The sequence below is a fragment of the Oncorhynchus kisutch genome, unplaced genomic scaffold, assembly GCF_002021735.2.
Source record: "Oncorhynchus kisutch isolate 150728-3 unplaced genomic scaffold, Okis_V2 scaffold3040, whole genome shotgun sequence".
In the NCBI taxonomy this organism is placed as follows: domain Eukaryota; kingdom Metazoa; phylum Chordata; class Actinopteri; order Salmoniformes; family Salmonidae; genus Oncorhynchus; species Oncorhynchus kisutch.
Window position 1 is genome coordinate 305,006 of NW_022264985.1, and position 16,595 is coordinate 321,600.

A 16,595-nucleotide genomic window follows, 5' to 3' on the forward strand; every position below is an offset into this window, starting at 1 on the left:
GTTCTACTGTATCAGTCCCCACCTCACCATTAACACAGCATCTAGCTGTGGGTCCTGGAAGAGGCAGTTCTACTGTATCAGTCCCCACCTCACCATTAACACAGCATCTAGCTGTGGGTCCTGGAAGAGGCAGTTCTACTGTATCAGCCCCCACCTCACCATTAACACAGCATCTAGCTGTGGGTCCTGGTCGTTCTACGGTCTCAGACCTCACCATTAAGGTGTCTCAGCCCTCACATCACCATTAACACAGCATCTAGCTGTGGGTCCTGGAAGAGGCAGTTCTACTGTATCAGCCCCCACCTCACCATTAACACAGCATCTAGCTGTGGGTCCTGGTCGTTCTACGGTCTCAGACCTCACCATTAAGGTGTCTCAGCCCTCACATCACCATTAACACAGCATCTAGCTGTGGGTCCTGGAAGAGGCAGTTCTACTGTATCAGCCCCCACCTCACCATTAACACAGCTTCTAGCTGTGGGTCCTGGAAGAGGCAGTTCTACTGTATCAGCCCCCACCTCACCATTAACACAGCATCTAGCTGTGGGTCCTGGAAGAGGCAGTTCTACTGTATCAGTCCCCACCTCACCATTAACACAGCATCTAGCTGTGGGTCCTGGAAGAGGCAGTTCTACTGTATCAGCCCTCACATCACCATTAACACAGCATCTAGCTGTGGGTCCTGGTCGTTCTACGGTCTCAGACCTCACCATTAACACAGCATCTAGCTGTGGGTCCTGGAAGAGGCAGTTCTACTGTATCAGTGGGGTCAGAAGAGGCATCCCACTTCTCCCCAAAGAATGCAAGAGTCTCTGAGTCCAAAGGGGGACACAGCACCACCTTGTAAAATAAAATCCTGCAGACAGACACACTCTCACATAGGTCCCTGAACCTCCAACCTGTACTGTCCCCTAACGTTCTAGTATCCTCCAGCCTGTCCCCTAACGTTCTAGTATCCTCCAGCCTGTCCCCTAACGTTCTAGTATCCTCCAGCCTGTCCCCTAACGTTCTAGTATCCTCCAGCCTGTCCCCTAACGTTCTAGTATCCTCCAGCCTGTCCCCTAACGTTCTAGTATCCTCCAGCCTGTCCCCTAACGTTCTAGTATCCTCCAGCCTGTCCCCTAACGTTCTAGTATCCTCCAGCCTGTCCCCTAACGTTCTAGTATCCTCCAGCCTGTCCCCTAACGTTCTAGTATCCTCCAGCCTGTCCGCTAACATTCTAGTATCCTCCATCCTGTCCCCATCGTTCTAGTATCCTCCAGACGGACGGATACGAGGGAGAAGCTCTTGGTTTTAGGAACCTTGGTCCCCCCTCCCCCCAGTCAAAGCCAGGTCCAGGTAGTTCTACTGAGCACTACTTTACTTCAGGTTTTCAGGTACTCACCCTCTCCCCGGGTCCAGAGAGATGGCTCGGGGTTGGTCCAGGTCCTGCCAGAAGAGAACTCTCCGTAATGATCCATCCAGCTCGGCCACCTCAATCCGATTGGTCTCAGAGTCCGTCCAGTACAGCTTCCTGCCTAACCAGTCACAGGCCAGGCCGTCCGGGGACGCCAGCCCCGATACAACCACAGTCTGGGCGGCCGCCGCCGAGCCGGGCCCTGATTGGTTGAAGGTGGTGCATTTGATTGCCTCCTCGCTGACGTCACTCCAGTAGACCAATCCCTGAGCGTATACGTAGTCCACAGCGGCGGCGTCCTCCAGACCGCCCACCACCACCGTGGCGTTGGCCCTGCCGTGGGCCGCATCCACCAGCCGCAGGTCCCGTCGGTTGGCATAGAGCAGGAGGGGTACACCTGGTGGGGGAGGGGGGGGTCAGACAGAAATACTATACAGTACATAGAGCAGGAGGGGTACACCTGGAGGGGTAGGGGGTAGGGGGGAGGGGTACACCTGGTGGGGGAGGGGGTAGGGTCAGACAGAAATACTATACAGTACATAGAGCAGGAGGGGTACACCTGGTGGGGGAGGGGGAGGGGGGAGGGGGTAGGGGGAGGGGGGGTCAGACAGAAATACTATACAGTACATAGAGCAGGAGGGGTACACCTGGTGGGGGAGGGGGAGGGGGGAGCCTCTCTTGAAAAGCCTCTCTTGAAAAAGCCAAACCTTGACCCAGAAAATATAAAAAAAACTATCGGCCTATATCGAATCTTCCATTCCTCTCAAACATTTTAGAGAAGGCTGTTGCGCAGCAACTCACTGCCTTCCTGAAGACAAACAATGTATACGAAATGCTTCAGTCTGGTTTTAGACCCCATCATAGCACTGAGACGGCACTTGTGAAGGTGGTAAATGACATTTTAATGGCATCGGACCGAGGCTCTGCATCTGTCCTCGTGCTCCTAGACCTTAGTGCTGCTTTTGATACCATCGATCACCACATTCTTTTGGAGAGATTGGAAACCCAAATTGGTCTACACGGACATGTTCTGGCCTGGTTTAGATCTTATCTGTCGGAAAGATATCAGTTTGTCTCTGTGAATGGTTTGTCCTCTGACAAATCAACTGTAAATTTCGGTGTTCCTCAAGGTTCCGTTTTAGGACCACTATTGTTTTCACTATATATTTTACCTCTTGGGGATGTTATTCGAAAACATAATGTAAACTTTCACTGCTATGCGGATGACACACAGCTGTACATTTCAATGAAACATGGTGAAGCCCCAAAATTGCCCTCGCTAGAAGCATGTGTTTCAGACATAAGGAAGTGGATGGCTGCAAACGTTCTACTATTAAACTCGGACAAAACAGAGATGCTTGTTCTAGGTCCCAAGAAACAAAGAGATCTTCTGTTGAATCTGACAATTAATCTTAATGGTTGTACAGTCGTCTCAAATAAAACTGTGAAGGACCTCGGCGTTACTCTGGACCCTGATCTCTCTTTTGAAGAACATATCAAGACCATTTCGAGGACAGCTTTTTTCCATCTACGTAACATTGCAAAAATCAGAAACTTTGTCCAAAAATGATGCAGAAAAATTAATCCATGCTTTTGTCACTTCTAGGTTAGACTACTGCAATGCTCTATTTTCCGGCTACCCGGATAAAGCACTAAATAAACTTCAGTTAGTGCTAAATACGGCTGCTAGAATCCTGACTAGAACCAAAAAATTTGATCATATTACTCCAGTGCTAGCCTCTCTACACTGGCTTCCTGTCAAAGCAAGGGCTGATTAAGGTTTTACTGCTAACCTACAAAGCATTACATGGGCTTGCTCCTACCCATCTCTCTGATTTGGTCCTGCCGTACATACCTATACGTACGCTACGGTCACAAGACGCAGGCCTCCTAATTGTCCCTAGAATTTCTAAGCAAACAGCTGGAGGCAGGGCTTTCTCCTATAGAGCTCCATTTTTATGGAACGGTCTGCCTACCCATGTCAGAGACGCAAACTCGGTCTCAACCTTTAAGTCTTTACTGAAGACTCATCTCTTCAGTGGGTCATATGATTGAGTGTAGTCTGGCCCAGGAGTGGGAAGGTGAACGGAAAGGCTCTGGCGCAACGAACCGCCCTTGCTGTCTCTGCCTGGCCGGTTCCCCTCTTTCCACTGGGATTCTCTGCCTCTAACCCTATTACAGGGGCTGAGTCACTGGCTTGCTGGGGCTCTCTCATGCCGTCCCTGGAGGGGGTGCGTCACCTGAGTGGGTTGATTCACTGTTGTGGTCATCCTGTCTGGGTTGGCGCCCCCCCCCTTGGGTTGTGCCGTGGCGGAGATCTTTGTGGGCTATACTCAGCCTTGTCTCAGGATGGTAAATTGGTGGTTGAAGATATCCCTCTAGTGGTGTGGGGGCTGTGCTTTGGCAAAGTGGGTGGGGTTATATCCTTCCTGTTTGGCCCTGTCCGGGGGTGTCCTCGGATGGGGCCACAGTGTCTCCTGACCCCTCCTGTCTCAGCCTCCAGTATTTATGCTGCAGTAGTTTGTGTGTCGGGGGGCTGGGGTCAGTTTGTCATATCTGGAGTACTTCTCCTGTCCTATTCGGTGTCCTGTGTGAATCTAAGTGTGCGTTCTCTAATTCTCTCCTTCTCTCTTTCTTTCTCTCTCTCGGAGGACCTGAGCCCTAGGACCATGCCCCAGGACTACCTGACATGATGACTCCTTGCTGTCCCCAGTCCACCTGGCCATGCTGCTGTTCCAGTTTCAACTGACCTGAGCCCTAGGACCATGCCCCAGGACTACCTGACATGATGACTCCTTGCTGTCCCCAGTCCACCTGGCCATGCTGCTGTTCCAGTTTCAACTGACCTGAGCCCCAGGACCATGCCCCAGGACTACCTGACATGATGACTCCTTGCTGTCCCCAGTCTACCTGGCCATGCTGCTGCTCCAGTTTCAACTTCCACCTGACTGTGCTGCTGCTCTAGTTTCAACTGTTCTGCCTTATTATTATTCGACCATGCTGGTCATTTATGAACATTTTAACATCTTGGCCATGTTCTGTTATAATCTCCACCCGGCACAGCCAGAAGAGGACTGGCCACCCCACATAGCCTGGTTCCTCTCTAGGTTTCTTCCTAGGTATTGGCCTTTCTAGGGAGTTTTTCCTAGCCACCGTGCTTCTACACCTGCATTGCTTGCTGTTTGGGGTTTTAGGCTGGGTTTCTGTACAGCACTTTGAGATATCAGCTGATGTACGAAGGGCTATATAAATAAATTTGATTTGATGGGGGAGGGGGTAGGGTCAGACAGAAATACTATACAGTACATAGAGCAGGAGGGGTACACCTGGTGGGGGAGGGGGTAGGGGGGAGGGGGGTCAGACAGAAATACTATACAGTACATAGAGCAGGAGGGGTACACCTGGAGGGGGAGGGGGTAGGGGGGGGGGGGGGGGTAGGGGGAGGGGGGTCAGACAGAAATACTATACAGTACATAGAGCAGGAGGGGTACACCTGGTGGGGGAGGGGGGTCAGACAGAAATACTATACAGTACATAGAGCAGGAGGGGTACACCTGGTGGGGGAGGGGGAGGGGGGAGGGGTAGGGGGGAGGGTCAGACAGAAATACTATAAAGTACATAGAGCAGGAGGGGTACACCTGGTGGGGGAGGGGGGAGGGGGGTCAGACAGAAATACTATACAGTACATAGAGCAGGAGGGGTACACCTGGTGGGGGAGGGGGGGTCAGACAGAAATACTATACAGTACATAGAGCAGGAGGGGTACACCTGGAGGGGTAGGGGGTAGGGGGAGGGGTCAGACAGAAATACTATACAGTCCTACAACACCCCTACAGTACTACAACACCCCTACTACAGTCCTACAACAGTCCTACAACACCCCTACTACAGTCCTACAACAACCCTACTACAGTACTACAACACCCCTACTACAGTACTGCAACACCCCTACAGTACCCCCCCCCCCCCCCCCCCCCCCCAGAGAGAAGAGGAACCTGCCAATCTGAAAACTGGTGACTACCACCACATGCCAACATACCCCAACAACCACCACTTGCGAGCGTATCGCTGAAGGCTTCTTCCCAAGTGGCCCACTACACCTGGGCGGTGTTCAAAGGTAGTGCACTAGAGGGAATAGGTGTCCATTTGGGACAAACGCCAAGGTCAAACTGCAGCTCCGTGCCTCAGACTATGTGCTTCTGACTGACTGACTTGGGGGGGCGGGGAGGGAGGGGGGTCAGAACATGGGGCAGCTCACTGAAGTCCGACAACACTGATACACTATGACAAGAGCAAATCGAGGGGAAATTGCATCTTCAGGACACAAAATGATTTGTTGTTGTTAACAGGAACTTTGCAGTATGTTTTTTTTAACACCAGTAGAAATGGTTGGCTATCTGAAGGGCCCAAGTCAGCCGGGGGCCAGACGGCCGGGGGCCAGACAGCCGGGGGCCAAGTCAGCCGGGGGCCCAAGTCAGCCGGGGTCCAGACGGCCGGGGGCCAAGTCAGCCGGGGGCCAGACGGCCGGGGGCCAGACAGCCGGGGGCCAAGTCAGCCGGGGTCCAGACGGCCGGGGGCCAAGTCAGCCGGGGTCCAGACAGCCGGGGCCCAAGTCAGCCGGGGCCCAAGTCAGCCGGGGCCCAAGTCAGCCGGGGCCCAGACGGCCAGGGCCCAGACGGCCAGGGCCCAAGTCAGCCGGGGTCCAGACAGCCGGGGCCCAAGTCAGCCGGGGTCCAGACAGCCGGGGCCCAAGTCAGCCGGGGCCCAAGACAGCCGGGGCCCAAGACAGCCGGGGGCCAGACAGCCGGGGGCCAAGTCAGCCGGGGGCCAAGTCAGCCGGGGTCCAGACAGCCGGGGCCCAAGTCAGCCGGGGTCCAGACAGCCGGGGCCCAAGTCAGCCGGGGCCCAAGTCAGCCGGGGGCCAGACGGCCAAGTCAGCCGGGGGCCAAGTCAGCCGGAGGCCACACAGCCGGGGGCCACACAGCCGGGGGCCACACAGCCGGGGGCCACACAGCCGGGGGCCAAGTCAGCCGGGGGCCACACAGCCGGGGGCCACACAGCCGGGGACCCCCGGCCCCTACAGGGACCCCCTGGCCCCTACAGGGATATAACACTACAAACAGATTAAAAAATTTCTAGAGGCAGCTTGTACTTCAGACTGAAACGTCTCTGAACAAGGTCCAAACTTTTGTTATCCTCCATGTTGTCTTGAGACCAGTGCTTTTCTGATCCAAACACGCCAGTCCTCTCCGATCCAAAAACACCCGTGATTTCTCAGAACAGTTGAATGGAAGTTGAACCACTTTTCCTTTCATCCACGTCATCCAATATGGCTGCCAGATGGCGAGAGGGTCTAGCCTACTGTAGCCAGTATTACTGCTCAATACTACTCAGACGTGACTACCACTATCAAAATCACATCGGGAATAGAGTCATTTGGGATGCAGACTATGGGCCCGGGACTATTATAGGGAATAGGGGGCCATTTGGGATGCAAGCCTATGGGCCCGGGTCCAAGGTAGTGGACTATTATAGGGAATAGAGTCATTTGGGATGCAGCCTATGGGCCCGGGTCCAAGGTAGCGGACTATTACAGGGAATAGGGGGTCATTTGGGATGCAGCCTATGGGCCCAAGGTAGTGGACTATTATAGGGAATAGGGTCATTTGGGATGCAGCCTATGGGCCCGGGTCCAAGGTAGTGGACTATTATAGGGAATAGGGGGACATTTGGGAACCACTGAATTCAAAACCACCCAGACTAGACTGAAAACATTCTCATCACATAGTATCTGAAGACTAGTTTCAGAGTACACGGTGATAAACCCATTTCCCAATGATAGTCTAGCTATGCCAACTGAATAGGAAGTGCACTAACGTCACTGAACGGCAGTAGCAAACTGAATAGGAAGTGCACTTCACTGAACGGCAGTAGCAAACTGAATAGGAAGTGTACTAACGTCACTGAACGGCAGTAGCAAACTGAATAGGAAGTGCACTTCACTGAACGGCAGTAGCAAACTGAATAGGAAGTGTACTAACGTCACTGAACGGCAGTAGCAAACTGAATAGGAAGTGCACTAACGTCACTGAACGGCAGTAGCAAACTGAATAGGAAGTGCACTAACGTCACTGAACGGCAGTAGCAAACTGAATAGGAAGTGCACTAACGTCACTGAACGGCAGTAGCAAACTGAATAGGAAGTGCACTAACTTCACTGAACGGCAGTAGCAAACTGAATAGGAAGTGCACTAACTTCACTGAACGGCAGTAGCAAACTGAATCGTCTGCACACCGGTGTGGTAGTTAGACCCTATCTGATTCTACCCAAGCCTTGAATAAACTAAAGTCTACATTTCCATCTCGTAGGTGATTTAAACCTTTTAGATCAAAAACCAGGGAAAGGCAAAGATATGATGGGTGTGACTGCTGGGAGAGATACTTCCCCTCCATAGTTTAACACAGTGACCTCCCCTGCCTTACCCTACTAGAAAGATACCTTAGGTTTATGTGAGAAGGAGACGCAGTCCAGATTGAATGAGGCGTATGTGAGAAGAGAATGAAACCTAGTCCAGATTGAATGAGGCGTATGTGAGAAGAGAATGAAACCTAGTCCAGATTGAATGAGGCGTATGTGAGAAGAGAATGAAACCTAGTCCAGATTGAATGAGGCGTATGTGAGAATGAAACCTAGTCCAGATTGAATGAGGCGTATGTGAGAATGAAACCTAGTCCAGATTGAATGAGGCGTATGTGAGAATGAAACCTAGTCCAGATTGAATGAGGCGTATGTGAGAATGAAACCTAGTCCAGATTGAATGAGGCGTATGTGAGAATGAAACCTAGTCCAGATTGAATGAGGCGTATGTGAGAATGAAACCTAGTCCAGATTGAATGAGGCGTATGTGAGAATGAAACCTAGTCCAGATTGAATGAGGCGTATGTGAGAATGAAACCTAGTCCAGATTGAATGAGGCGTATGTGAGAATGAAACCTAGTCCAGATTGAATGAGGCGTATGTGAGAATGAAACCTAGTCCAGATTGAATGAGGCGTATGTGAGAATGAAACCTAGTCCAGATTGAATGAGGCGTATGTGAGAATGAAACCTAGTCCAGATTGAATGAGGCGTATGTGAGAATGAAACCTAGTCCAGATTGAATGAGGCGTATGTGAGAATGAAACCTAGTCCAGATTGAATGAGGCGTATGTGAGAATGAAACCTAGTCCAGATTGAATGAGGCGTATGTGAGAATGAAACCTAGTCCAGATTGAATGAGGCGTATGTGAGAATGAAACCCAGTCCAGATTGAATGAGGCGTATGTGAGAATGAAACCTAGTCCAGATTGAATGAGGCGTATGTGAGAATGAAACCTAGTCCAGATTGAATGAGGCGTATGTGAGAATGAAACCTAGTCCAGATTGAATGAGGCGTATGTGAGAATGAAACCTAGTCCAGATTGAATGAGGCGTATGTGAGAATGAAACCTAGTCCAGATTGAATGAGGCGTATGTGAGAATGAAACCTAGTCCAGATTGAATGAGGCGTATGTGAGAATGAAACCTAGTCCAGATTGAATGAGGCGTATGTGAGAATGACACCTAGTCCACATTGAATGAGGTGTATGTGAGAATGACACCTAGTCCAGATTGAATGAGGCGTAAGTGAGAATGAAACCTAGTCCAGATTGAATGAGGCGTATGTGAGAATGAAACCTAGTCCAGATTGAATGAGGTGTATGTGAGAAGAGAATGAAACCTAGTCCCGATTGAATGAGGTGTATATGAGAATGAAACCTAGTCCAGATTGAATGAGGTTTGAGAATGAAACCTAGTCCAGATTGAATGAGGTGTGAGAATGAACCCTAGTCCAGATTAAGCTGCCGTTGCAGATTGTGTGAACAAGGAATCCATGATTATTTGAACAGATGTTTCCACAGCCACCAAGCAGTGGAAAACTAATATTTAAGAGCAAATAGGCCTTGACGTATTGGTGTATAGCTGGTTAGAGAACTACAATCCACATTAGCCTAGTTACTTACAACACTTTGCCAAATGAACGTCCTCTGTTCTAATGTGGTCCATGCAGTATCATGGTCTAACTAGTTAGCTACTTTTAGATCATTCACTTGCAATTAGTTGTTAGTTACTCTTAACAAATGAAGTATGCAACAAATGTGTCTTGTCTGTGGAGGCACCTTTTAATGGAACATATGCAGTCGACGTTATTGTTAGCCAGAGTAGCTAGCAGACTTAGCTAGGTATCAGGGTGTCTCTCTGGATGGCTAAGATAGTTCAACTAAATCACAACAGTAACTGTAGAAAATACCTGCCGTGGCTTCAACAGGTGTGGAAATAATACAAACAACTAGTAAAAATAATCATTAACTTAACAAATTTTACAAACCAACAAAACAGTGGAAAAAAAGACTAGTTGGTTACAGGAGATATAGGTAGCAAGGAGCTGTGGGGAAAACACTGTTGTAGTTAGCTAGTTACAGGAGATATAGGTAGCAAGGAGCTGTGGGGAAAACACTGTTGTAGTTAGCTAGTTACAGGAGATATAGGTAGCAAGGAGCTGTGGGGAAAACACTGTGTTGTAGTTAGCTAGTTACAGGAGATACAGGTAGCTGTGGGGAAACCACTGTGTTGTAGTTAGCTAGTTACAGGAGATACAGGTAGCTGTGGGGAAACCACTGTGTTGTAGTTAGCCATCCTGCTAACGTTAGCTAGTTACTCCTTGATGATGAGTAAATCACATCCCCTTCACTGGGCCCCACTAATGAGCAAACGAGGCCATTGTAAAGAAAGAGCCCCAAATCTGGACACTAGGATCCCCACCTCTGGAAACCATACACCCCCAACACCACACAAACTTTCCACGGAAGGAAAAATACATCAAACAAGCAAAAAGATCAAAACTCACCTCTTATTAGTAAAGAAAAACTACACAACAACACAGTCCGTAGCACGGCGCCCATCTTTCTGCCTTGTTCTCACCCCGGCCGCTCCTGTTCAGCGCCTGGTCCGCATCGCTGTGTTTCTATTCCTCCGACGGAACTGTTATATTGGAACAATATTCGGGGTTTTGTTTCTGGCTACAATGTAACTGGGATTATTCTCAGTTCCATTCTACTACGTCGGGGGGGTTGTTTCTGGCTACAATGTAACTGTGATTCTTCTCAGCTCCATTCTACTACGTCGGAGGTTCCAGGCTCGGTGGCGCTGCGATTCATTCTCCTGCCTGAGCGCAACGTCTCCTTCCGCCCCGGGAGCAGAACATGCCAACCCTCCCCCTCCTGTACCTTCTCTCCTTCCCCTCCGTCTCTTTCTCTGCTGCCTATTGTTGGACTTGATTACATGCAGCCTCTCTCGTCCAGCGGATTTCAACACATTCAAAATCGCTACGGTGGCTGATAAAATCACGCAACCGATAGGTCAAGACACTTGTTCTCGGTCGAAGACATTAAACCTGGTCTAATACAACAATTGTTTGAGTGTGAAAGAAACACATTCCGAAGGGACTATTTTCTGCCGGAGCACTCGGTGCTTCGGTTTAGAATAACATACCCCTATGACCCTGCCTCGGCTGCTGGCCGGATCTCCTTTCACTCCTCAGAACAGAGGAAGGAGCAGAGAGGGGGAATGGTATTATCATGCATTATATACTGAACCAAAATAGAAACACAACATGTAAAGTGTTGGTCCCATGTTTCACAAGCTGAAATAAAAGATCGCCAGAAATGTTTCCATAGAGAATTAAAATGCTAATTTCTCTCAATTTTGGGGCACAAATTATACATCTTTGTTAGTGAGCATTTCTCCTTTGCCAAGATTATCCATCCACTTGACAGGTGAGGCATATCAAGAAGATTGAACAGCGTGATCATTACTCAGGCGCACCTTGTCCTGGGGAAAATAAAAGCCACTAAAATGTGAAGTTTTGTCACACAACACAATGGCCACAGATGTCTCAAGTTTTGAGGGAGTGTGCAATTGGCATGCTGACTGCAGGAATGTCCACCAGAGATGTTGCTAGAGAATCAAATGTTCATTTCTCTGCCATAAGCTGCCTCCATTGTCATTTTAGAGAATTTGCCAGCCCAGGACCTCCACATCCGGCTTGTTCACCTGCGAGATCACCTGAGACCAGCCACCCGGACAGCTGATGAACCTGTGGGTGTGCAAAAACAAAGAATTTCTGCACAAACTGTCAGAAACCGTCTCAGGGAAGCTCATCTGCGTGCTTGTCATCCTCACCAGGGTCTTGACTGAAGAAGCGTGCTCTTCACAGATTAATCCCGGTTTCGACTGTACCGGGCAGATGGCAGACTTATGTCATTGTGTGGGCGAGCCGTTTGCTGACGTCACGAGATGTCGTGACGAGATCCTGAGGCCCATTGTCGTGCCATTCATCCTCCATCACCTCATGTTTCAGCATGATAATGCTGAAGCCAAGTCGCAAGGATCTGTACACAATTACTGGAAGCTGAAAATCTCCCAGTTCTTCCATGGCCTGCATACTCACCAGACACGTCACCCCATTGAGCATGTTTGGGATGCTCCGAATAAAGGTGTACGACAGCATGTTCCAGTTCCCGTCAATATCCAGCAACTTGGCACAGCCATTGAAGAGGAGTGGGACAACATTCCACAATCAACAGCCTGATCAACTCTATGTGAAGGAGATGTGTCATGCTGCATTTGGGAAATTGTGGTCACACCAGATACTGACTTCCATTGACTGATTTCCTTCAGTGAACTGTAACTCAGTCAAATATTTTGAAATCGTTGCATGTTGTTTATATTTGTTTTCCTTATTAGGTCTGCACGGCCATCCTGGATTTGCCTGGGTCTTGTTGCCACAAGACTAAATGTAATTGATTGTTGACTTTGTAAAATATGACTAAAAGATGCAATTATTGTTAGATAGGTTATGATTGGTTATGGGCATGGATGGGTCCCTGAAGATGACTCTCTTTTGGGACTGGTAGAGGCACTGGTAGAGGGACTGGTAGAGGCACTGGTAGAGGCACTGGTAGAGGCACTGGTAGGGGCACTGGTAGGGGCACTGGTAGAGGCACTGGTAGGGGCACTGGTAGAGGCACTGGTAGGGGACACTGGTAGAGGCATTGGTAGAGGGACTGGTAGAGGCACTGGTAGGGGCACTGGTAGAGGCACTGGTAGAGGCACTGGTAGAGGGACTGGTAGAGGCACTGGTAGAGGCACTGGTAGGGGCACTGGTAGAGGCACTGGTAGGGGCACTGGTAGAGGCACTGGTAGAGGGACTGGTAGGGGAACTGGTAGAGGCACTGGTAGAGGGACTGGTAGAGGGACTGGTAGAGGCACTGGTAGGGGCACTGGTAGAGGGACTGGTAGAGGGACTGGTAGGGGCACTGGTAGGGGCACTGGTAGAGGCACTGGTAGGGGCACTGGTAGAGGGACTGGTAGAGGCACTGGTAGTGGCACTGGTAGGGGCATTGGTAGGGGCACTGGTAGAGGGACTAGTAGGGGCACTGGTAGAGGGACTGGTAGAGGGACTGGTAGAGGGACTGGTAGAGGCACTGGTAGAGGGACTGGTAGAGGCACTGGTAGAGGCACTGGTAGAGGCACTGGTAGAGGGACTGGTAGAGGGACTGGTAGAGGCACTGGTAGGGGCACTGGTAGAGGCACTGGTAGGGGACACTGGTAGAGGCACTGGTAGGGGCACTGGTAGAGGCACTGGTAGGGGCACTGGTAGAGGCACTGGTAGAGGCACTGGTAGGGGCACTGGTAGAGGGACTGGTAGAGGCACTGGTAGAGGGACTGGTAGAGGCACTGGTAGGGGCACTGGTAGAGGCACTGGTAGAGGCACTGGTAGGGGCACTGGTAGAGGGACTGGTAGAGGCACTGGTAGTGGCACTGGTAGGGGCATTGGTAGGGGCACTGGTAGAGGGACTAGTAGGGGCACTGGTAGAGGCACTGGTAGAGGCATTGGTAGAGGGACTGGTAGAGGCACTGGTAGAGGGACTGGTAGAGGGACTGGTAGAGGCACTGGTAGAGGGACTGGTAGAGGCACTGGTAGAGGCACTGGTAGAGGGACTGGTAGAGGGACTGGTAGAGGCATTATCTCCTTCAGCAGAGGCATGCATTCATATAAAAACACATTCTACATCACATTCATATATTCTTCTCATTATTACGGCCAATTCAGGAGGGAACCTTCTCTGCTCAACATCTGAGTTGAAATATTGAGAAAAAGATTTCTGGATAATCATCATCTTGTGTGGAACAGACCATCCAGTCCAATAGAGTTATAGGCCAACTAAAGGATGATCCAGTCCAATAGAGTTACAGGCCAACTAAAGGACGATCCAGTCCAATAGAGCTACAGGCCAACTAAAGGACCATCCAGTCCAATAGAGTTACAGGCCAACTAAAGGACCATCCAGTCCAATAGAGCTACAGGCCAACTAAAGGACGATCCAGTCCAATAGAGTTATAGGCCAACTAAAGGACCATCCAGTCCAATAGAGTTACAGGCCAACTAAAGGACCATCCAGTCCAATAGAGTTACAGGCCAACTAAAGGACGATCCAGTCCAATAGAGTTACAGGCCAACTAAAGGACCATCCAGTCCAATAGAGTTACAGGCCAACTAAAGGACCATCCAGTCCAATAGAGCTACAGGCCAACTAAAGGACGATCCAGTCCAATAGAGTTATAGGCCAACTAAAGGACCATCCAGTCCAATAGAGTTACAGGCCAACTAAAGGACCATCCAGTCCAATAGAGTTATAGGCCAACTAAAGGACGATCCAGTCCAATAGAGTTACAGGCCAACTAAAGGACCATCCAGTCCAATAGAGTTACAGGCCAGAAAACGAGCTGGTTTAGAACTGTCAAGACTTCCGAAGTCGGCTCCTCTCCTCGTTCGTTCGGCGTTCGTCGTCATCGGCTTTCTAGCCATCGCCGCTCCATTTCTCATATTTCCATTTGTTTTGTCTTGTTCCCTACAAACCTGATTTTCATTCCCTAACCACACTGCATGTATTTAGTCCTCTGTTCCATTTGTTTTGTCTTGTTCCCTACAAACCTGGTTTTCATTCCCCAACCACACTGCATGTATTTAGTCCTCTGTTCCATTTGTTTTGTCTTGTTCCCTACAAACCTGATTTTCATTCCCTAACCACACTGCATGTATTTAGTCCTCTGTTCCATTTGTTTTGTCTTGTTCCCTACAAACCTGATTTTCATTCCCTAACCACACTGCATGTATTTAGTCCTCTGTTCCATTTGTTTTGTCTTGTTCCCTACAAACCTGATTTTCATTCCCTAACCACACTGCATGTATTTAGTCCTCTGTTCCATTTGTTTTGTCTTGTTCCCTACAAACCTGATTTTCATTCCCTAACCACACTGCATGTATTTAGTCCTCTGTTCCATTTGTTTTGTCTTGTTCCCTACAAACCTGATTTTCATTCCCTAACCACACTGCATGTATTTAGTCCTCTGTTCCATTTGTTTTGTCTTGTTCCCTACAAACCTGGTTTTCATTCCCCAACCACACTGCATGTATTTAGTCCTCTGTTCCCCTCCACGTCTTTGTGTGAAATTGTTTTTATGTTATGTGGGTATTGTTACATGCCAGACTTGTTGTCTGTTGTTCCGTGTTTGGGCACATTTATGTACTTTTGTTCTTTCGTTGGACCGGAATAAAAAAGTGTGCCTGTTCACTACACTCTGCTCTCCTGCCCCGGACTTCTCCTCCAGTACAAACCCTGAATAACAAGAACGAACAACAACTGTTATATTTTGACTGCAAAGCTTCGTGTGTTTCTTTATTACCAAACCACTTCACCGTGAGATAAAAGTAGATTAAAATACCACCACAAACATTATTCAAAAATCACATTTTTTTATTTTCTTACAAGAATTCAGCTAATAAAACGTCTAATCCCAAAGTGATTGGAAAGCAACACTTCACAAAACAAGACCAAACTACACACCTTACAAATTATCTAAGCAATACCAGTAATAAACAAGGTTATCATTTTGTGCAAAATTATATTAAATTTGGCTCCATGCTCCCGAGTGGTGTGACGTGGTTTAAAAGTGACTGCGCTGCATGCCAGTAAGAAGTCAGTAGTGGTTTCTAAGATAGCTGCGCCGCCTTGTGGTACATCGTGGTATTACATGAATGCTGCGCCACCCTGTGGTACATCGTAGTATTACATCTAACCTACCAGTGGGCATTTCTCCATTCCACTCAGTCAGTCAGTAATCTCACACATTCCTTCTGTATAAGTGAATACTCACACAGTACACAATACAAATCGACTTATGAAAATAGTGTGCGACCAGTGTCATCTACCTATGAAAACAATCCTACCATTTAAAAAGAAGTGTGTTATATCAAAAACATAGGATACCATAGTGCATCAGATTGTACAAGATTTGCATCCATCATTGTGTTCGTCCAGAACTCTGCCAGAAGCAAAGGAATTACCCCACAGTATACAGCACAGTGAAAAACACATGTTTAAAGTCAGTCAGACATTTAGATTGGAGTTGGTGATTAGAAACAAGCAGTCCACAGACGTCATCATATGGCTATAGATGGTTAAACATGCAGAAGAGAAAGGCAAGTCTTATTGTACCTAACACACTGTGCAGTTGTTCCTCTTTAAAAGGTCTCAGTCAGTTGCTCCTCTTTAAAAGGTCTCAGTCAGTTGTTCCTCTTTAAAAGGTCTCAGTCAGTTGTTCCTCTTTAAAAGGTCTTAGTCAGTTGTTCCTCTTTAAAAGGTCTCAGTCAGTTGTTCCTCTTTAAAAGGTCTCAGTCAGTTGTTCCTCTTTAAAAGGTCTCAGTCAGTTGTTCCTCTTTAAAAGGTCTTAGTCAGTTGTTCCTCTTTAAAAGGTCTCAGTCAGTTGTTCCTCTTTAAAAGGTCTCAGTCAGTTGTTCCTCTTTAAAAGGTCTCAGTCAGTTGTTCCTCTTTAAAAGGTCTTAGTCAGTTGTTCCTCTTTAAAAGGTCTCAGTCAGTTGTTCCTCTTTAAAGGTCTCTGTCAGTTGTTCCTCTTTAAAAGGTCTCAGTCAGTTGCTCCTCTTTAAAGGTCTCGGTCAGTTGCTCCTCTTTAAAAGGTCTCAGTCAGTACACTTATCAGTGGTGGCTGGTGCCACCTTGAATCTGAGGAGGGACTCATAGTAATGGCTGGAATGAAT

At 48.6% G+C, this 16,595-nt stretch overlaps 2 protein-coding genes across 2 annotated transcripts in view; both read right to left on the bottom strand.

The window, feature by feature from the left end:
* Positions 1 to 11,000, bottom strand: part of LOC109886113 (low-density lipoprotein receptor-related protein 6-like) — a 79,237-nt gene extending 68,237 nt beyond the window's left edge. The window contains 2 exon segments of the mRNA XM_031820090.1: positions 1,385 to 1,793; positions 10,323 to 11,000. Coding sequence (XP_031675950.1) covers positions 1,385 to 1,793; positions 10,323 to 10,377 — 464 coding nt within the window. The 5' untranslated portion in view covers positions 10,378 to 11,000.
* A 1,302-nt stretch (positions 11,001 to 12,302) lies between these two features.
* LOC116371235 (proline-rich receptor-like protein kinase PERK2) lies at positions 12,303 to 14,336 on the bottom strand. The gene has a single exon (XM_031820093.1). It carries the CDS (start codon positions 13,521 to 13,523, stop codon positions 12,303 to 12,305), a length of 1,221 nt encoding a protein of 406 aa, XP_031675953.1. The 5' UTR covers positions 13,524 to 14,336.
* Between the last annotated feature and the right edge of the window lie 2,259 nt (positions 14,337 to 16,595).

Excerpts from the sequence above, each read along its gene's own strand:
- LOC116371235 (XM_031820093.1), bottom strand. The coding sequence starts at position 13,523 with ATGCCTCTGCTGAAGGAGATAATGCCTCTACCAGTCCCTCTACCAGTC.